The sequence below is a fragment of the Tiliqua scincoides genome, chromosome 5 (assembly GCF_035046505.1).
Source record: "Tiliqua scincoides isolate rTilSci1 chromosome 5, rTilSci1.hap2, whole genome shotgun sequence".
NCBI lineage: Eukaryota > Metazoa > Chordata > Lepidosauria > Squamata > Scincidae > Tiliqua > Tiliqua scincoides.
Genome location: NC_089825.1, coordinates 58,263,873 through 58,286,653, shown reverse-complemented (window position 1 = coordinate 58,286,653; position 22,781 = coordinate 58,263,873). Strand labels below are relative to the sequence as shown.

Sequence of the window (22,781 nt, the reverse complement as noted above, 5' to 3'; positions counted from 1 at the left end):
AAAATAGCAACATTAGGATTGAGTTTTCAACTAGCTCAGGGTTCCAGACAAACCATGACCTGGAGGCCAGATGTGGCCCGTGGCAAGCCTCTATCCAGCCCATGGCAAGCCTTTGATCTGACAGCCTCCAGCCCAGCTGACCAAACACAAACAGAGTTGTGCTTGTGGGGTGGGGGAATGGGGGTCCCTTTAAGCGTGTGCTTTATTTCTTGGGCTGTGTTGGTGCTGCTGGAGAAATCCTGGACATCTGAGTCCACTCATTCATCTATTCAATCATCTAAGTTCCATCTCTAATTATATTTATTTAAATTTTTTGTTTAATAACTTTTTTCCAGCCCTTTGGCTACTTATTCTTGCTAGGAATAGTAATACAAGCTAGCAGAATTTTAAGCCATTTCTGCCCAAGGTTGCATATACACAGCAGGGATCAAATGTGTACACCTGTGGGCTGGGTAGAAATGGGTTTTAAAGTAATACTCTGGACCTAAGCACATTTTCTTGAAAGTAAACTCCAAGGATCTTTCTTCCAAATGTTTTGATAATAGTAATGTAATCTATAAATCTTATTCATACCACTACTATTTCCAGTACTACTAGTCAAGTCAAGTCAACCTTTATTAGGCATAAACATTAGGTAGGTGAAGACTCTGTACGGAAACCGCAGAGAGAATATAAACCTAAGTAATACACAAGTATATGTATATGTGCACACCTACGTGTACACACAGATACAAACGTACAATACATTTTACATACAAACATGTATTATTAAAAAAAAAAAAACAATCAGTTACTCTGCAGATATTGCCAAAGATGTAATGTGCTCAGTGGTTACTTGCTACAGAAAGCTTGGCTTGATTCAAATTACTCAAGTTTAGGAACTGTGCGACTGAGAGGGTTGTATGCTCTACATCACCTGCTAGAAGGAATTGAATTATAGCTTTTTCAGAATGCCCTGTTTTAGCATGGAGCAAGGGAGAGAGAAATTGCTGCCTTAATGCTTGACATCTGGGACAGTGCAACATAATGTGGGTGGATGATTCTGCTTCACCTAAATTGCAGCTACATAAATGATCTTCCCAGGAGGCATTTCTAAATCTGCCATGTAAGTCATTAGAGGGGGTCACGTTACAATGTGCCAAGGTAAAGGCCCTTCTCTCCAGGGGGTGCACTAGGAGGGACAGATATTTTGGTTGTTGACCACTTGTAATTTTAAGATGAAAATTCAGAGAGGAACATTTTTTCTGTGCTGCACTTAGAATCTCTTGCCTTTCTATATCATATAGTCTGGTTTTCACAAGTCTGGTGATAACCTCTGGAGAGGGAGCTCCTTGTAGATTGACCTCAAGGCCCATCTGTTGAGTTTTTTTTATGAAATAGTACTAGGCAAGGAGTTAACGTTGAATCAGTCAACAGCCCCTTTAGCAGCAAGTTGTGATCAGCCCTGAAGAAGACTTTGGTCCAGTATTTAAAAAAAACTGGACCATGCATGTAACTCCAGTCTATGTTGACCTGATTCCAGGCAGAGTGCTGCGTAGGGAACGCAATGCGGTAAGCCGAGATACTACTAGTATTTTGTTACTGTTACTGGTAACATTTGTTGTATTATTATAAGCTTTTATGAGCCCCCTTGAGAATGATTTGATCAAAAGGTGGGATCACCCAAATAAATAATGACAATGCTGGCAGAACTACTATTGAGGAGTAGTCTCCAATAGTAGTTCTGCCAGTGTTATCATTATTCATTTATTGGATGATTTATATAATAACATTTAAGATTTATTTCATCTGCTATTAGCTACTTGATCCAAAGCTCTTTACAGTATTGGCAAGTAAATGTTTCTTTGGAACTTTCTTGCAAAGAAATGTATGTAGGGTCTGGGTGCCAATCTAGTAGGCAAGTATCTGTGCCTGCATGTTTGCATATATTCCTTTGCCCAACTTCCCTGTAATTGGCAATTTTAATTTTAATTTAAAATGATGTATTGTGGTATGCTTCCAAACGGATTTCTTGCAACAAAACAACTATACTTTAAACATTTTTTTTTTAAATTCCAGAGAGAAATTAAATGGCTATTTGAAAGTAACAAAATTTCCTTTTGCTGCATTTTGAACCTTGGTTTCTTGGCAATTAGTCCCTGGGGACTGATTTTACCCATCACTAGTGCCCCGCAATAGGGCTACTCAATTCACCGCCAACCAAAAGGTTGGTGGTTAATCAAGTGCCTCCATGTTGGGTGGTGAGCCCGACAGGGAGACTTTGGATCTGGTGGAGCTTTGCTCCACCGGTCCCACCTCCCTACCTCCCCCCAGCACACCTCTTCTCCGCACTCTCCCTGCCTCCCCAGTAATGCCTCCTCCCCCCATACCTCCACTTAACTCTCTGCTGTTTGGCAGTCTGCACAACCGCCAAGTGGCGTAGCTCACGCGCTCACCCGGCACTAACCCAGCACCAGCTGGCACCGGGCTACCACTGGAGCTTGCCTGATGCTCGGGCCCGCAAACATGCCTTATGGCACATGTGCGTGCCAGCAGTAAGCCGGTGCATGGAGCTCAGGATTAGGCTCTGAGGGCCCAATACTATCCATTTTTCCAGTGCTGGTGCTGCTGTGCCTATGGGGTATGCACTACTTCCTGTCTTGGGGCCTCCTTAAGGTATGGGAACATTTGTTCCCTTACCTTGGGGCTGTACTGTGGCTGCCTCAGTGCTGACAAGTTGGATAGGATTGGGCCCTAAAGCATAAATCCTAACCAACTTTCCAACACTGACACAGCTGTACCAATGGGGCATGTGCGGCATCCTGCAGTTCGGTGACCTTCATGGAGGCGTGCTTAAGTTAAGGCAGGAGTGCTCAAACTTTCAACTTTAGGGATGCTGGACCTTTAACAAGAGTATAGAAGAGAGAATTGCAGCAGGTGCAACTTGTCATCCCACAGATGACAAGCTATACCTGCTGAAATTCTCTCTTCTATACACTTGTTAAAGGTCCAGCATCCCTAAAGTTGAAAGTTTGAGCACCCCTGAGTTAAGGGAATGTTTGTTCCCTTACCTTGGAGCTGCGTTGCCCTTACCTTGGTGCTGGAATGTTGGTTAGAATTGTGCCCTAAGTCCCTAAGAATCTGCCCCAGATGAAAAAGAAAATGATTTAAAAATCAATATGTTCTTAAATGAGAAGGGGGTATTATTACTATAAGGGGCAGCCTTGTATTTTTTTATTGTACTCATTTTAGAGTCACAAGAATATTCATTCAGATGATTTGATCAACATGCATCTTTCACCATAGTAGATGAGAAGAAATTTTTAATAAATAAAATAAGATGAAACTTTTTTGTGACAGGGATATAAATGTATTTCTAAAACAGCGTTTCTCAGTGTTTGTCCCCCTAACATTTGTACCACTTAGCTTTGCCCACCCATTGGAAGTACCACCAGAAGTAACTGGCAGTGATGTCATTGCCAGTTACTTTCTGATTGGGAGATCAGATGCACACTGGAGCTCTGCCCCCTGAGCCAAGCCTCCTACTGCTGCTTGTCGTGTTTCATTGCTGGTCTTGCTGCCAGGCGGTGGGGGTCCCGCCTGTACCACCAGACACCACCTCAAGTGCCACCATACTGTACCACCACCATACTGTACCACCACCATACTGTACCACTGGTGGTATGACTACCACTGGTTGAGAAACACTGTTCTAAAGAGTGGGTCCTGGTACTAAAAGGTTTGAGAATTACTGCTTTAGATAATAGTTTTACAGCCCAACCCTATCGACACTTTCCTGGGAGTAAGCCCTATTGACTCTAATGGGACTTACTTCTGAGTAGACATGCATAGGATTGGTCTGGGAGTCATTGGTAACTCCGGAGAGACCTTCTATCCAACCTTACCTATTGAACTGAGGTTGTTATATAACTGATGATGAGTAACAAATTTCTAATTTACCCCCCCCCATGCCAGGACCTATTAAATACATAAGAACAGACCTGCTAAATCAGACCAAGATGCAGGTAGCCAAGTAGTTGTGTTGTGTTTTTTTTCTTTTCCCCAACAGCAGCCAGCAAGATGTTTCTGGCACTCTCGGTAGTGGAACACTGAGGCAACAGTTAATATAGCAGTTTCCATTCATCTGTTGTGTCTTAGAGCTTTTGATAGATGTGTCTTCCAAGGATCTGCCATGAATTGGTGGCCATCGCATTTTGTGGCAGTGAATGCCATCCATTAATATTGGCTGATTTTATCCAATATTTGCTTGAAAGATAAACCAAAGTCTCAGCACTAGAACCAGCACTAATGAAACAGAAACATGAACACTACAGCTATTGTGGGCAACTGATTGGTTGTACTGGAATTGTACAAGATCCCTCGAGGAGATAGGGTGTGATGTCATCAGTGGCCCCTTGCTCTGATTGAGTGGCTGCACAACTGCAGTCTGCACAGCTGCAGTCATTCAAAGGCAACAGGGCCATCAGGAATAAAAGCAGCACCTAGAGAAGGGAGAGCTTGTGGGTAGGAGAAGGTGCAAAGGTTGGAGGAAGGAATAATAATAATATAATATACAGTATTTATATACCGCCTTTCTTGGTCTTTATTCAAGGCGGTTTACATAGGCAGGCTTATTAAATCCACGCAGGGATTTTTACAAATTGAAAGAAGGTTCTTTCTTTCAAGAACCACCACATTCAAGGTGTTACACTCCGATCTGGTTTAACATTCTGGCCTTCATCCTCCCACGCTCTGAGCAGATGGAACAGCTCAGCTGCAGCTTGCCAGCTGCTTCAAGGTCGCACGGTGCCGGTGGCCTCGAACTGGTGACCTTGTGGATGTTAATCTTCAGGCAAATGGAGGCTCTACCCTCTAGACCAGACCTCCTGCCCAGGAAGGAGAGAAGACTAACTGAATGGAGACTGATGAGTGGTGGACAGCTGGGGAGGTGCTGTTCTACCTAGAAGAGCTGCTGTTTTGAGAACTGGGAGGAGGGACTCTCCAGCTTAAAGTGGGCATAACTTCTCTAGTCCAAGTTTGGAAAGGGAGTTTGGCAAAACATTGGATAGTCATGCCAATCTCTGGTGCTGAAAATGACAATCTGTTGGGACCCACCAGAAGTGATGTCATTAACCTGGAAGTGATGTCATAGCTGGAAGTGACGCCATCAATTTACGCTTCAAACCTAAGTCACAATCAGCCAAAGGTCCCATTACACCAGTGGTTCCCAAAGTCCTACTCGGATGCTTGCCAATGCTTGAAACCACTCCATTTTGATGTGAAAACCGGAAGTGCTCTCTGATCCCCAAATGGAGCAATTTCAAGCATTGGGGAGGCCCATGAAGGGGGTCGTGGACCTCCTGAACCCTCCCAAAAGCCAGTGGGACCCTACAGGTAAGAGGAAAAACCCCTGGGTCCCTGCAGCGCTGTGATTGCTGTGGCGCTGTTGGGACACCCATTACTGGGTCGCTTCCCTTAAGGGGGAACTGTAAAGTTTTGATTCCCTATGGTGAGTCACGACCCACCACTTTGGGAACCACTGCATTACAAAGTGCACTCGTGCTGTTATTTGGCAAAGCTTGAATTCAAACATTCCAGCTTGGAAGTCAAAGCAGAAGGTAGACTTGGATCCTTCTTCAGCCACACAGCCTCTCCCCTTTCCAGTGCCCCATCTTCCCACCTATTCAGGGCAAAGCCGAGAGCCTGTCCTGCCCAACAATTCTGCACCCTGTATTTTCAGCTCTGTATTTCCAATGGCAGCTGAGCTAGGTGCTTTGTGACCCACCTACTGGGTCCCAACCCACAGTTTGAGAAACACTGATCTAAAGAAACTCCCAACCCCTGCGTCTTTGGTCTGATTTTTTTCTTACATATTTCTCAGTTTCCAGAGAAACCCAGGTTCAGATCTCAGCCCAGCCTTGCTTGGAGCATGGGCAGAATGCTGAGCAGATTGTATTGTTGGATTTTGTGGGTTTCTCTAAAAATATCAACACTGTTGCACAAACTGCCATTTTGCAATGGGCAGTACCATCTCAAACCACATTTTCACACTGGTAGTTCCCAAGACTCTCTCTCTCACACAAAAGTAGCTCTCAAAAATCTAAAGTCTGCCTATACCTACAACGGGGACCAAGGACAACCATATATACCTCCATTTCAGTCGTGTAGGATATGATCTTGGGATCCAATTTTGGCTTTTCTGAGATAGTGTACTGCTTGAACTTTTATTAAAAAAAAATGTACAGAATTGTGATCATAGTAAGATGGGGAGGGGGAACATGCATCATGGACCACAATGTCGCTACAAAGCCATCTCCAAGTCTCTAAGAATTGTCAGCATTTAGCTAGCTCTCCATCTAACTTGTTTTGTCTCTTTCCTTACTTTTCTGGCTGTTCTGGAAGGGGTCAGGTGGGAAAGTGTCCGTATTCCAGATGACCAAAAAACAAAAGAAAAGCAGACCTTAGAGGGAGAATAACTCTAACATCCTGATACCACATTCAGTTGACATCCATGGCTGGAGAGATAATAGGGGAGGGCCCATAGCTTGTAGAAAATGCCTTGTATTATTGAAGCTCCCAGTTCAGTGCCTGGAATCCCAGGTTATGGACCTTGTGTGGTGGGACTGCAGTCATAAGGTTGAGAAACTTGTGAAGGCAAATGGTTCTTGAAATGGCAAGAGGAGGGGGTTGCTTTTGTATGCCCGCTGTGGACAGGGGGACCAGATACAAAGGAGATCAGAGTACCTCTACCTTTAACCCCTGTATAGAAGAGGGCATTTTGGCAGGGGCAGTTCAACATGGAAGGGTTTCAAAAGCTGCACCTCTTCTATACAATGGTTAAAAGTATAGGCACTCTGCCCCCCTTTGTATCTGGCCACACTCCTGGTAGTTAATAAAGTAGATGAACTGAATAGAATTAAGCTGAAGTGGATTACTGTCTGTGTTTATTGGATGAATTTAAATGAAGTGGCCTTACCTTCCAAGTGCAACATTGCAGAGAGATGTCTTTTGTCTTTTAGCTTGAGTAAGAAACTGTTTAATCCCCTGGGGGCTGGGGATAAGAATAGGCCCTCAGTTTGGCTGTACTTGTCCTAAGAGGCCACCGGGTAGATGGGACTCATCAGCCTGGGAAGGCAGCTCATCTAAGAGAAGGAAAACTCTGATCCCAAACCTCCACTGCCTTGTGGCTACATCCAGCTATGGAAAAGGCTTCAGGAGAACCTCCATGCCACTGGAACCAACCCTATGGGCCTCTGCCTTTCCATTGTTCCATTTGAGCGACGTGGAGAGGGGGGATTTGCTGCATGGGAAACAGTCTATCCTCCATATCTATACTTTGCCCAGGCTTCCCGCACTGGAGAGGTCACTCTGTTCCAGAACCACCATTCAGAGCGCGATACCATAGTCTTCCGAGACTGAAGGATGCCATTCAACAGAAACTGTTTCCTGCATCTGATCTATGCTTGGCTTCTGGGAATTCACATTCCCTTCTTATCCTAAAGGAGGAGCTTCTCACCTTGCCTTAAGGCTGAGCTCTGGAGGGCAGCTATGGAATCAGTGCATAGAAACTGACTAGGGCTGCAATCCTATCCACACTTTCCTGGGAATAAGTCACGTTGACTTTAGTGGGACTGACTTCTGAGTAGACATGCATAGACTTGGGCTCTCAGGCTGCAATCCTATCCACACTTGCCTGGGAGTAAGTCACATTGACTACAGTGGGACTTGCTTCTGAGTAGACATGCATGGGCTCTAGGTTTGCATAGGTGAGCCTGTGGTGTAGTTTCACTGTAGAGATCCCGAGATGTGGCAATCGTTGCACAGGAAGGAAGGGGAAAGGTCTTAGACTGGAGAGGGAAACCAAAGTGCCAGACCGGGCTGGGTGGCGGTGAGCCCTTCCACTCGTCGGGAGGCTGCCTGTGCAAAGTGTCGCTCAAAGTCCCATGGAAAGAGCGGGGAGGGTCGCGCCCCCTTCACTCGGGCATCTCCCCTCCCGTCTCCTTCCACAGTGTGTTGCACGCCTGAGAAGGCTCGCGGTGGGGGTGGGGGGCACATTGCGGCACCGAGCCCCCCCGGGGGCAGTGATGCGGTGGCCCGGGGATGGGGGGGGAAGGTGATGTCAGTGCGCCTGCTGGGCGGTGGAGAGCGCGCGCAGACGGGCCCCGCGTGGCCGGGCCGCCGCTGGCACAGGAGCCGGTGCCGTCCCCACGTCACGGGTGGCGGCGAGTATAAGGATGGGGCGGCCCCGCCGACGGGCGTCTGCGAGGCTCCGAGGCTCCCCCGCGCCCAGCCCGGCGGAGCAGCTGGCGAGCGGAGGATGGCGGCGCGGGGCGCCCTGCTGGCGTGGCTGGGGCTGGCGCTGGCGCTGGCGCTGGCGGCGGGGCTGCCGGGCGCCCCCTGCGAGCCGGTGCGCCTCCCCATGTGCCGCCACATGCCCTGGAACCTGACCCGCATGCCCAACCACCTGCACCACAGCACGCAGGAGAACGCCGGCCTGGCCATCGAGCAGTTCCAGGAGCTGGTGGAGCTGGGCTGCAGCGCCGAGCTGGCCTTCTTCCTCTGCGCCATGTACGCGCCCATCTGCGCCCTCGAGTTCCTGCACGACCCCGTCCGGCCCTGCAGGGCGCTCTGCCTGCGCGCCCGCCGCGGCTGCGAGCCCGTCCTGCGCAGGTACAACCACAGCTGGCCCGAGGCGCTCGCCTGCCACGACCTGCCCGTCTACGACCGCGGCGTCTGCATCGCCCCCGAGGCCATCGTCACCGAGCCCCCCGCAGGTGAGCCGCGCTCCGCTCCCCGATCCTAGCGCTCTACTCATAAGTAAGCCCCATTAGAGCCAACGGGGCTTACTCTCCAGTTAGTGTGGATAGGGTGGCAGCCTTGGAGTCCAACCTATGTATATCTACTCAAAAGTAAGTCCTACTACTCTCTAATAAGTGTGAATAGGTTTGCAGCCTCAGAGCCCAAACTAGGCATGTCTACTCAGAAGTAACTGGAGTAACACTTTCCATTACTCCCGGGAAAGTGTGGCTAGGATTGCATGCAGCCTTAGGTGGCCATCCTAGCCACACTTCCATGTGAATAAACCCCATTAAGTAGAATGATACCTACTACTTAGCAGATATGCCTAGGCTTGGGCTGTTAGCCATACTGAGCCGGGAAGAAGCCTCGTGGACTTTGAAAGCCTTTTCTGCCCAACGTTGCATATACGCAACAGGGATCAAATGTGTACAGCTGCGGGCTGGGCAGAAATGGGTTAGTTCTGAGTAGACGTGCCTAGGATGGACTCTGAGATAACTTTTCTCGGAAGTCCGAGTACGTCTTGCTGGGGCAAAAGACGCGCAGGCAGAAAGGAGAGGAAGGCACTTGGGAGTCCCAGCCTGCCCCGAGGAGCTTACAGTCTCTCTCGCGCCCCGCGAAGAGATCACCGGGACGCAGGTGCGAAGCGTGCAGAGCACCTGAACCACTCGCCATTCGGCCGAGCATCTATTGAGGTGGGCTGCCGTCTGGGTCCCAAACCGGTGGCAGGCAGGTTTACACTCACGTCCATTCTCCCCGAGCGCACCAAGTCCACCTCGGGCTTTCCACGGGGTTGGTTGTCGGTGGGACTCGACAAAGAGCCCCCCCCCCCCAGGCACTGTGACGCAGGTCCACCTTGTGGAGCGGACCTCGGGCTCTTCTCCCTGCTTCCTTCCCCTCCGACGACTCGCTCACGGCGCCTTGTCTTCTCTGTCCCCCGCCAAAGAGGACGCCAAGTGGCTCGACCTGTCGGGCGACGCGATGCTGCCGGGACGCCCGCTGCGCTCCGAGTGCCCGAGCCTCCCGCCCGGTGAGTGCCTCTCCCCCCCGGGGAGATCCTTCCCCCCCCCCACGAGCACGCGGCCCCCGGCAAGCGTCTAATTGGGGCCCCGTCTTTTTTCTCCTTCTTTTTCAACCGACGGCGACCAGAGCGCTGCAAGTGCAAGAAGATCAAGCCCACCCTGGCCATCTACCTGGCCAAGAACTACACCTACGGTGAGTCACTCGATCTGTGGGTCTTCCTGTCTTTGCTTTTCGCCCCCAACCTGGTTCCCTCACTCTGGTTCCCTCCATCCCAGCTTCCTTGCCCTCTGAGGGCAGGACCTGTCTTCTCCTGGGTGAATCGGGACCCACTCATTAACTAGCCAACTATCAGGACCAGAAGAGCCATGAACCCAGATGGGCCTTCTCATATTTTGTGCTCTCCTCCAGAAAGAGGGTTTTCTTCTCAGGCCATAATTAGTGAGAGAGAGAGAGAGAGAGAGAGAGAGAGAGAGAGAGAGAGAGAGAGAGATAAATGAATGAATGAAATACTCACTTACTTACTTACTTAGGGCCCAGTCCTATCCAATTTTCCAGTGCTGGTGCAGTTGTGCCAGTGGGGTGTGTGCTGCATCCTATGGCAGTGGAGGGGCAGTCACTAGGGCCTTCTCAAGGTATGGAAAGGTATTCCCTTACTATGGGGCTGCATTGTGGCTACGCCAGAGCTAGAAAGTTGGAAAGGATTGGGCCCTCACTTACTTACTTATTTTAGTGACTCTACATACTTACCATTGAACACAGTGGGACTCACTTTGGACTAGTCATGCGAAGGCTTGCATTGTAGGTGGATGTTTCTGGGGTAGGGAATGAAAGACAGTGTGCATAGTGTCCCACTGACGATCAGTGTGCTTTGGAAGTGTGTTTCTGCCCAACATTGTATATATGAAACAGGGGGTCAAAGGTGTTCCCCTGTGGACTGGGCAGAAATGGGTTGACTGAGTGCTCGGGGCTATATCTGTGGGTACACTTCCTTGGGATGAAGCTCCACTAGGTTCAGCAGTAACCAACAATCACAGATTTAGGGTGTCAGATCCATTGATTTGTATTTGCTTGGAAACAAAAAGCAGGATGTTATAAAATTTTAGGTTGCAATTCTATAGATTTCCTGGAAGTAAACTTCATTGGTCACTACCACTACTTCTGAGGAGACAAGCATAGGATTGTCCTTAACCCTGCAATCTTTTTACTTGTTTGAGGGATTTCTGTACTGCCTTTCCCCCAAGCAACAAGCCTAGCACTTTATAAAACTTTCCTAGAAGTAAGTTCCACTGAACTTGATGTGGCTTACTTCTGAGTGAATATGCCTGATTATGCTGTAAACAGATGAGTAGGGGAGTTATTGCAACCCAATCCTAACAATATTTGTTTGGAAGTAACATATGATTAAAATTTCCTAATCAGTAGGCCCAGAATTTCAGCTTTGCAACCCATCCTGTGCATGGCTACTCAGAAGTAAATCTCATTGAGTCCAGTGGAGCTTCCTCCTGAATAAGATAAGCCACCTTTGAAATGCTCGCCTAGAAAAAATCCTATGTCCTGCTAGCCTTCATTGACTTCATCCTAAAGGGGGGGAGAGTAAGCTGTGTTGCAATTGATTGACTTACTACTAACTGCAGTCCTAGAAATGTTTACTCAGAAGTAAGTCCCTTTCTGTTCAATAGCACTTACTGCTATGAAAATGTGCATAAGCCTAAGTGCTGTTAGAACTGAAGTTTTTAGTCTTCTGAACAAATCAACTACGTATAGGATAAAACTTTTCCACGCAGTTCTGAAATGCTAAGCACCCATTGCATATGGTCATTCCAGCATATAAACTCAATAGAAAGGACATGGGGGTGGGGTGTATTGGGGTGTAATTGTTATACAAAAATAAAAGAAGCCAAATTGCCTATTCCTGTCCCTTCTCCTCCTATATCAGAGACTGTAATTCTGAAAATGGGCAACTTGGCTCCTTTTATTTATAAATATTTTTATTTTATTTATTTACCTGAAGGGAGATGTTGCATTATACTATATCAACAGTCTGGATAAACAAGATGGGATTATTATTTATTATTTCCACTTAAAGCTGCTTTTCAGCTATTTATTTAGTCCTCAGTACATTGAAAGAGAGCGGAATGATACAATAATACCCTTATTCAGCTAAAGAGATCCACAAGCAAAAAACAGGCTTCTGGATACATAACTTGCTGTATCAGAAATCACAATAATGTATCCATATGGGCAATTATCTGTGTATCAAAAGGCAGCTATTGCCTATTCACAGTGCATTTGTAGGCAAATCCACACCTGCATTCTGGTGCAATCAATTACAAATTAACGCCTTTTTAGTAGAGTTTGATTGGGATGCAATTCTATTAACAATTCAACGATAAGATGTGCCAAGTAGAAAAGATCCCGCTTGGAAAACTTGGAGTTCTGGTGAAACAAAAAGGTGTTTGGATCACCCTTCTAAAAGAGCCAAGGGCATGGATCTGGTAGATTATCTTCAGGAGAGGAAACATAAAGAGTCACCTCTAGAAAGGCACTGCTTTTGATGAAGAATGATGATCCTTCTTTTCTAAGGGATGAGAGTTATCATAGGGCCTTCTTGCTTGAATTCAGCTTCCAGGTGGGCAGATGGGACGATAATCTGGCAAAAGGCATTTCCCCAAAGAGGCTAGATCCAGGCAGTTCCAGGGCTTTACAAGTTGAAACCAGCACCTGAAACTTCCGCACACAGTGTAAAAGATCCTTTGGCAAGTCACTTGTTTTCCTCCAGCCAAACATTGAACTCTGGCAGTTGAGGGCTTCTGCCTGCCAATATTCTCTGGAGCATGTGTGTGCAGTCTTCAGTTTCTGTTGGCAGAACAGAACAGCAGGGCTTTCACTGTAAAAACAAACCCCCCCCCCCCAGGATTTTCCTCCAGATGTTGGAGTTCTTAGGATTCCCTGTAGCTCTGTCACTTTCTCCGTTTTGCCACCCAGCATGCACATGGGACGCACACAGCAGAACTGTTGATGCAGTAAACTGTATCTGGGTACACCTCTGTTTTGGGCCACCACCTTTGATAGCCTATGCCCAGGTTTAGTTATTTGTGCATTTGGTTCAGTGTAGGTACAACCTGTGAAAATGAAGCCAGGTACAACCATTCACACAGAACATGTTCCTACGTAGAGTCATTCTGTACCTGGCTGCAGCCTAATGTGTGAACAGCCGTCTTACAAATGGGGGAAGTGACCAATAAAACAGTATCAAAATTACTGGACACTATTACTACTGTTAATCTACTGGAGTTAAATCTTAAACCAAATCCAGCTACATCGCATTGTCGTATGTTATTGATAGTTTAAACTACTACACAGGTCATGTTTGAGTTTTAAACATTTTTAAGTGACCTTAGACTTGTAATTCTTTTCTCTAGCACAGGGGTGCCCAAACCCCAGCCCAGGGGCCACTTGCGGCCCTCGGGGGCTCCCAATCAGGCCCTTAGTGAGCCCCCAATCTCCGATGAGTCTCTGGCCTCCTGGAGACTTGCTGGAGCCTGTGCTGGCCCAATGCAACTGCTCTCAGTATGAGGACAACTGTTCGACTCTCGCCTGAGCTGTGGGACGAGGGCTGCCTCCACTACTTGCTGTTTCACGTCTGTGATGCAGCAGTGGCAGCAAAGGAAAGGCCGGCCTTGCTTAGTGCAAGGCCTTTTATAGGCCTTGAGCTACTGCAAGTCCTTCATTCATTCATATAAGTCCCATCTCTAATAAATTCATTTATGTAAATTTATTCAAATTTTAATGCAAATTAATTCTTTTTTTTCCCGGCCCCCGACACAGTGTCAGAGAGATGATGTGGCCCTCCTACCCAAAAGTTTGGACACCCCTGCTCTAGCACAATTAATTCCATCATTTATAAAGTAATTAAAAAAAATTAGAACATGTTTGCCCTTTCCGAGATGTGGCATAGACCTTTCTAGCTGTTACAGTTAAGTGGAACTTGAGTGACATCATCATAATCTCCCTTTGCTTTACATGTTGCAGTTATCCATGCTAAAGTAAAGAGTTTGGAGAGAGGCGGCTGCAATGAAATCACCACCATGGTTGATGTGAAAGAGGTTTTGAAATCTTCGACTCCAGTTCCCCGTTTTCAAGTGCCCCTGTACACAAATTCTTCCTGCCAGTGTCCACCACTTCTGCCAAATCAAGATGTCCTCATTATGTGTTATGAGCGGCGCTCCCGGTAAGTGGTGAGAACATTGCAGGACACCCCGTTCAATTTGCATGTTACTGAGTGTCATCTTATTTTTAGCAAGCATGGTAAACTGTACCATTTGCGTGCAACAGAGCCATTGAAATGGATGGGGTTGCCTTTGAGGGCAAGGTATGCATCTGAGAGCCAGTACAGTATAGCACTAGAGTACTGGATTGGGGAGACCTGGGTTCAGATCCTCCTCAGACATGAAGTTCATTGGGCAGTTTTAGGCCAGTCGCTGCATCTCATCCTATCCAACCAATGACAAATGTTATTGGAATAAAAAGGAATAACCCCCCTCTGAGGAATTTGAGAATGTCACTAGATTAGTGAGAAGGTTTTTGGAATTAAGCCTGGGAATGGGAGAAGATCAGAAAGAATCCCACCAAATTTGCCGTTGGTGCTTTTAAAGGTCGTTGAGGTTTTCATTTTATATGCTTTGTTAAAGGTTTGGAAAAAGGCAGCAAAAACAAAATATTCGGTTTCCCATTGAACTCAGCAGAACGTAAACAGGGCTAGAGTTACCGTGGCTTTTAAAAAATGTCATAAGTATCGGTCACTTGCGTGGAATGGCGCTGAAGGAAATAACCACACTTTTGTTTCTATCACAACTTTCCTTTTTTTATGATCATGTTGAGGGCAAGATGAACACTGTATGTATTGTATCCAAGTTGCAGCACAATCAGAAGTATGGCAGTCTCTTTGACGTGAATGGAATGGAAACTGAGCCGTGGAACTTCCTTCTGTGCAGCTCATGTTAATCTCAGTGGGGGGTTGAGGAGATGTCCCTAGTTTTTACTTTACTCTTGTTATACTACTGTAAGTCTCTTTTATCTTGTAGCAGCAGGTAAGGGCAGAGAGGCAGAAGTCATCTGTGCAAAGTAGAGATCCTTGCAAATTTCACAAATCCTGTAGCTTTGGTTGGATTTGGGGGGTGGCATTTCTGAGCAGCTTCCAGACCAAAATGGTCATCACTGTTGTCATCACCTCCTGTTGGGGCCGAGTCCACATTGTGGCGCCCGGATTGATTTCGTAGATGGCAGTGAATGTCTTGGAAATGAACCCATGTACTCCAAATTATTTCCAGAGCTGACTGCGGGGATGGAGCAGGGAGGCCATCCATATGGCAAGACAATTTATTTCATAAATTAAATGTTAGTATGCATCTTGCATGTGTGCACATCTGTGTGAGATCATTGCGTCTAGACTTTTTTGTCTATAACGTATGAATGAGAATGTATAGATGAAAGAAGATGAATTTTGTGTTGATTAATAATTAACAAACTAGAGGTAAGCACGTTTCACTCTCCCATGGGAAACCCTTGGATTCAAAGGTACTTAAATTGGGCTGGAATGTGCCCATTTTTACATTGCATTCTCTAATTAGGATACAAGCGATATCTTTTGTGCCCTTCTTTGATTCTAAATTGAACTTTTAGGTTGATGCTTCTTGATGAGTGCACAGTAGAAAAATGGAAGGATCCTTTAAACAAAAGATTTAAGGTAAGAGCACTTACTTGATCCTTCCAAACATCTTCCTTTTTCTAGAATAGAATAGAATCCACATTTTCATCACTAGGTACTATATAGCTGTTGTAGCTAGGTACATGCGTACTGGAAACCATATTCAGAAGCACATGAACATGAACTGCATCTGTACATAAACAAGCTGCTCTTGTATGAACACAAACTACAGTTTTCCTTCCTGCACCACAAGATTTTAGGAGGATGTATTGCAATGACCACTTCCTTGGCATGCTCATTGGCAATCTCTTCCAAACCATTCCAGGGAATTTTTGTATTCCACTATTTGCCTTATTGGAAATTCCCTCTGAGACCTCTTTGGTTGAGCTTCACCAGAAAACGGAGAGAAGCCAATTTTGCTTTTAGTGGAAAGATCAGCTATTTGCTGCACTTCAGTCCTGCTTTTCTCCCCTTAGGTTGGATGTGAATTTAAAATCAGTGGTTTAACAGAAGGGACATACAAAAGCTTAAACACACATGATGGTATAAGCTAGGAGCAACTTTAAGTGTGGTTGGTATGTGGGGACAGTGTTGGGAACTCCAGAGTGATTTGGACTCTGTGTGTTTTTCGCTGACTCGGCGACTGGTGAGTCACGTGCATGAAAGACTCTGAAAAAGACTCAGGTAAATGACCCCTTGACTCAGCACTCGTTCTCACACATGCTGATCCGAGTCTGCCTGCATCTGGGGGTTCTTGCTTACTGTTTTTGCAATGTGGAAAACTTGTTGGACCGTCATTCTGACTGGTGAGCAGCAGGGAGTTCCAGACATGAGGCAGGGAAGGGTTAATGAATCAAGCGGGAGTGAGTTCCCCCCCCCCCCATCATTGATAGGAAGGAAAGAACCACTGACCATTGGACAAACTATGGGCATTCTGGTATTTTTATTGGCTGAGGGAGGACAGGAGGAGGAACCCAAAGGATTTCTTGCCTTACATTTGGCTGCAGAAGCCCAGGGAGGCAGGACTGGGCTGTTTTGCCCAACTGTGAGAGAACCAATGTTCATTGGAGGACGGGGGCATTCTCATATTTTCATTGAGGGAGGGCAGGAGGAGGAACCCAAGGGGTTTCTTGCCTATGATTGGCTTGAGAAGCCCAGGGAGGAGGAGAAATGAGGAGGTGAAAGGGGGGAGGTTCATAGCAATCACGCTTTCCTCAGCATGGCTGCTGTAAGCTTTTTTTGTTACTTGGGGGGAGCAAGCCTCACTGAATGACTGACTGAAGTGGAACTACTTCTGAGTAGGGCTGCTAAGGATTGGGTCATCCTGGTAAGCCTCGCAGCTGCTGCTCATGACCCTCCTTGTCCCTCTTGCCACTTCCATCCCCACTCTTTTGCCATCTCTCCTACCCCTCCCAACTTGTTTACAGATGGGTGGGGACATCAGGGGAGTGAGTAAAGAGAACTCTGACAAACACACACCTCTTGTCAGCAGCCTTGTTTTTTTCCACAGCAGGCTTTTGAAGGGTGGGGGACTCAACTCAAGTCCTTTAAAGTCACTAAAGGGCGACTCAGCAACTCAGAAAGAACCCCCATTATGATTCATTGTTGAGTCGGTGATTCTAGACCATGCTGGATTTTCCCAACACTGCATGGGGGAAACATAAGTGTGCTTTCCACTCTTCTTATTAGATCCCCTTTGCTCAGGCACATATAGCCATGTGGAATGGAAACAGTGGCATAGCTAGAATGTTTGGCACCTGTGGCCGTGATACCAAATGTCACTCCTGGAAGTAATTGCTTCCGTGCATTTACTGTGTGTTTGGAGTAGTTGCAAGTAGCTCTGAGCAGCTGACTGCTTTTTCACTTTCTTTTCTTGGCCAGAAAAAAAGCAAAACAAGCAGTTGGTCGATCAGCATAGCTTGCAATTGCACTGAGTGCCCATGGGGGAGGGATGCAGGAGAAGGCTACTGTGGCAGTGATGAGGCTTCCTTCGGCATCCTCTGTCAGGGATGTGAGTTGCAGGGCTGTATTATTCACAAGGCTGACTAGGCCGAAGCCTAGGGGCCCCATAGGGACTTGGGACCTGTCATTTATTTTTTACTGAGGCACTGTTACCCTAGGGCTCCAATGGTTAAAGGTACTTTGCACTCTGTGCCACAGCAATACGTATACATATGTATTTCCTGAAGAGTTCTACTTGCACAATAAAAAAAAATTGTGAATAGAATTCATCAGGAGACCCTCAAAATGGATATAGAGCTATGTACTGTGATCTAGTACCTACCATATCAGAGTCAGGAAGTCAGCTGTAGTGGGGTGAAAGAGTGCCAAAGGGACCTGAAATACCTGAAAGCCTAGGGGCCCAGCCATAGGTTAATACAACCCTGGTGGGTTGGCACCCCCTAAAGATGTGGTACCCAGGGCAATGTACCCCCTTAGCTACACCACTGGTTGGGAGCCACTTCTCGGTAATGCTCTCCCACAAAGCTATGGTATGTGTGTAAATATCCCACTGTGATGGGCAAGGACAATTGTGCAGGTTGCCTGTCAGAGTTGAACATGATCTGAGGCATGAGACAACAGTGCAGCTGCTCAGAGTAGGCAGATGGCAAGGCAAGGCTAGCAGAGACCCTATTGGCTCCCTGATTCCTTCTGAGCTGCCTGGCTGCAGTTTTCTTCCTGCCCACCATCAAAGAGGAATTGTGGTGAGACTTGGATGAGCCAGTTTCTCTCCCTGTTGGCTATCTTGGTGTCACAGAGGGTAAGGTTCCTGAGCCTTATTGCCAGAGTTCCTGATACCAAACCATTGACATCCTAAAGTCTTTTCCAACCAGGAAGAAGGGCAACAGCTGATCAAGGCAGATGTTTTCAGTGCTAACCACATGGCTTCTGTGTTGGCCACTATGTGCAACTGCACACGGGGAAGCAGCTCCCATGTAGCGCTCTCTCTCTCTCTCTCTCTCTTTCCCTCTCGAAACAAACTATTTTTTGACTCCTGGTTTGTTTCTGTGCCAGGTTCAGTACACTACTCATCCACTTTAGAATCCTAAACTATTTGGGACTGGGGTATTTAAAGGACTCTCATGTGAGAACAGATTTCACCCACCTATTGATTTATTTCAATATATATTGAAATGCCCTGCTCAGTCTCCCACCACTGTTTCAAGTGGGATAGGGTCTTCTTAGTTGTGGCACCAAGAATTGGAACTTTCTCCCTTGGGATGCTCAACTGATAGCCTCTTTTCTACCAACCTTTAGTGAAGATGATGAAAACTGTCTACCTGATGAGTCTTCAGTGTTGATTGATTTTGTTCTCTCAGACTAGACTGAGTTTGACTATGTGATTATTTGTGTCTTTCTTTTGCACTCCTTGACGTTAAATTTTAAAACGTTTAAAAAAATTAATATTTTAGTGTCATGTATCTTATTTTGGGGATCCTTTGGACTGAGAAGCAGCTTATAGATTTTTAATCTAAATAATTGTTTTTCATTTAGCTTCAGTTCAGGTTCAACTCTGACTGAAATTGTTCCAGTTCTTACTTCCAATTCATGCCAGTAAAATGGATTCAGCACACATCTGGTTTGGATTAGGTTCACACAGGAAGTCATAAATATGATTCATGCTGTCAGCTTAACCCATAAGCACTATGAAGTATTCCTGAAATAAAAATAACTAGAACATTCAATATTAAATTTATAACATTATTTTAATCCTTCCTGCAGTGGATTGCACCCTTAAGGCAGTGGTTTTCAAACTGGGGTGTCGTGATGCCCCAGCCAGAGAGCCCTGGCCACTTTCCCCTTAAGGAGCAGGGGCAGGGGGGAGGGAGCGACGCAATCCCCAGGATCGGATCGCTAAGGGGATGCAGGGACTGGCATGCACTTACCAGTCCCTGTAGCAGCCTTCCAGGCGTGCAGGGAACCCTGCGTGACCTTCTGCAGGGCTTCCCAGGGCTTAAAAGGTGAAAGCAGAGTGATCGCATTCCATGTCTGGTTTTGTGAAGGTGGGGCACGATTACTCAGCTTTCACAGGGCTCCCCACACCCCTGGGAGGCTGCTGCAGGGACTGGTAAGCAAATGTCAGTCCCTGCAGCCCCCTTAGCAATGCGATCCTGGGGATCACGTTGCTATCTCCCCCTGACCCTGCAAGGACTTACTGCAGCTCAAACTCTCCTAGAGAGTTTGACAACCGGTACCTTAAGGGCAGTGGTTCTCAAACTTTGAGGGTGCTTTACTCCCTCAGTAAGTTCTTGCAGGGGAGAGCTAGGGCAGCAATGCAATCCCCAGGATTGCGTCGCTGAGGGGGGGGTGCTTTGCATTTACTTTCAGAAGGTAGGGCTGCAGTAGGCTGCAGGAGGTGCCGGGAGCCCTGTGCAGCCCTGCACAGCGCTCCCCAAGGCTTGGAACGTTCGCTAAAAGTGGGTGCAAAGTTCCTCCTGCAAAACGGAAGTACTTTGTGCCCATCTTTAGTGAAAGTTCCAAGCCTCGGGGAGTGCTGCGCAGGGCTTCCCGCACCTGCTGCAGCCCTGCCTTCTGAAAGTAAGTACAAAGCACCTCCCTTCACCCCCCTTAGCGATGCAATCCTGGGCATTGTGTTGCTGCCTCCCTCCCCTTTCCCCGCCCCTTAAAGAGACAGGGGAAGTGTTACATGAACTGGTGGGATGCGACCCACTAGTTTGAAAACCACTGCCTTAAGGTATCAGCCTGCTATTCCTTCCCTCTACCTCTCTGTTCTTTGAGATGGCAGAGAATGGAAATCAAGACAAACCCCAAATGAGCAACAGGTTCAGGAATCATTCAAATTTGAGCCAATGAGTGTATGATATTTATTTTGGTTAAACTTGTATCTTGAACCAGTAATTTTACTTTAAGAACATAAGAATAGCCCTGCTGGATCAGGCCATCTAGTCCAGCTTCCTGTATCTCACAGTGGCCCACCAAATGGGAATGGGAGGCAATTACTTGAAACCTTAATGAGTTATTATATTACTTTGCAATTTTCACTCTAGTTACGCTCATTTTATGAGAGATTTTTATACCACATTTCTCAAGGCACCAGGTGGTTTACAATTGGCAGGCTGCTCATAAACTCCATTTTCAAATGGGGTTTTTACATTGATCTATATACAGTTCATAGAACCCTCAATTCCTCCAGATGTTATGCTTTTGATGTATGATTATCAACCTAGCTGCACTTCGACACCTTCTGAGCTTTAACAGGCACCCGCAGATCACACCTTGGCCAGTTCTCAAAATTTTATCTGTTTCTTGTCAGCTGACTCCACCACATTCCACACATTTCTCTGTGGGCTCTGTTAGCTATTTCTGGTCTCCCATCTAAGGCCAACCCAATGCTGATCCCACTTAGCATCTCAAGGCAGGGCAAGAAGCTCAACCTCCAGACCATACATCCTGAAAAAAAAAAAGTCTACAGCACCTGGTTTTCCCAGGTGGTCTCCCATCCAAGTACTAACCAGGCCTGACCCTGCTGAGCTTCCAAGATCAGGCGAATTCAGGGTAGTATGGCCATAGACAGTACTGTTCTGGTTTGGGATAATGGCTTTTTTTTTTTGTCCAAGTGTAGGTTTGGTTAGACTTCCTATTTTTAGAGCTACCAAGGCAATTAATTATCAGAGACTCACAGTGCAAGCCTAGGTATGTCTACTCAGAAGTAAGTCCCATTATGTTCAGTGGGTCTTACTCCGGTAAGTGCATGTAGGTCTGCAACTCTAGTCAATAAAATGCCATGGTGGAGGAATGACACAAATTCTACTCCCCTATCAGGCAGGTAGCTGTCAGTGCAAGTCACAATCTATGCATGAATGGTCTTTTCAATCTCCTTTCTTAGAGGTGGGAACAGCGACTCCAAGAACAGAAGCTGTTGCGAGCAGCCTCAAACAAAAGCCCGAATACTAAAAACTCCGGCCGCAGTGGGGCACCACCCAAACAAAACTCCAAGAACCCCAGTCCAGTCGTCAGTGCTCCCAAGAAGATCAGTAAGCTCAAAAATGACCAGAAAGAAGTGAATAACAAAAAAATATGAGATACGAATTTGCTCAAGGAAAAGGTTTGCTTGCATGACGAAGGTCACAAGCTGGCCTGAGTGGTGTGTATGTATTCCCCAAGCTCATCAACTTAACAGTCCTCAGCAGTACTTCAAATAGACATTGTTTGCAGCAATTTACTTTTAAAGGATGGCGTTTCTACTTTAAGCCACAGATATAGATTTGCACTAACATGCAGCAGGGAAAAGGAAAGGGCAATTGATCAAGCATATATATAGAATAGTCATGGCTTACCAGTCTGCATCTGGATATGCTAGTCTGTGATTTTAAACATGTGGGTGGAGATACTTGTCTACATGCTATGGCCGGCTTTGCACATGTGCTCCAGATGTGGCAGTCTCTGCTCTGTGCTTTCCCTTTTTTTGTGGTCAGCCTCACCAGGCATCAAGGGCAATAATATGGTTTGGCATCAGTCAACTACTTCACAGCCAGGCTTTGAAGTCACAGGCTCTTCTTTTCCTGGTGTAGTCCTGCAGAAGGATGATGAGTGTGAGAAAGAGAGGTGCCATGCTTTGGCTTTGACCTTTACACACTTTCTGTGTAGCAGGGATCAAACCTGTGGCTGCCTTGCCAAGAGTTCATGCGCTCAGCCACTTATTTTCTCTGAACTGTGTATGTTTGTGTAGCAATTATTAATTTTTTTTTTTGTCATTTACTTCAGGTCAGCTTTCATTACTGCTCCTAAATATTTAGTTGGAAGTTGGCTTGTATGAAAAACACTATTGGGGTGGATGGGGTATAGTCATTATTAAAGTATGTTCCTGGGACAACCCATTCATTTCAAGGGGCAAATCCAATTAGTAAAGCATGTTATAGGGTGTGTTGGTTTGGATCTCCTCAGTAAAACACATGAGCAGCCTTTTGGAAGTGAGAGACATCTTGTCATGCACTGGACCTCCTGTGTACATGAACTATCACTGAATCTGAACCATTGGCTAGAATACAGAAAAGCACACATGAAGAGCCCGGAAAACAATGGCGTCTTTTGTTTTCTTTGCAGAACAGTAGCCCTTCCGTGTCCATAACCTCCTGCTACCCTGTGTAGGAAGCTGTTATTACCCCATTGAATGCAGCAGAGTTTAGATGCCGGTGATCATGTCCAATGATGTTCCCCACCCCATAGCTAAGGCTTCCCACTGTCAGCTATGAGATGACTTGTGTTGCAGTTGATTGCCTCTCTGTTTGACAGTGGTACCTAACTGTGCATATGA

General features: G+C 46.5%; 1 protein-coding gene and 1 pseudogene across 1 annotated transcript; one reads left to right on the top strand and one right to left on the bottom strand.

Annotated features, from left to right (window-relative positions):
* Positions 1-2,601: 2,601 nt before the first annotated feature.
* Positions 2,602-21,548, top strand: SFRP4 (secreted frizzled related protein 4; the record flags this gene model as incomplete). The annotated part of the gene is made up of 7 exons (XM_066628727.1): positions 2,602-2,618; positions 8,344-8,753; positions 9,722-9,805; positions 9,925-9,990; positions 13,831-14,029; positions 15,481-15,544; positions 21,354-21,548. Coding segments are annotated over 7 exons (1,035 nt in total), but the record flags the coding sequence as incomplete, so codon positions are not given.
* Positions 20,931-21,039, bottom strand: LOC136654462 (5S ribosomal RNA; annotated as a pseudogene).
* Positions 21,549-22,781: the final 1,233 nt, after the last annotated feature.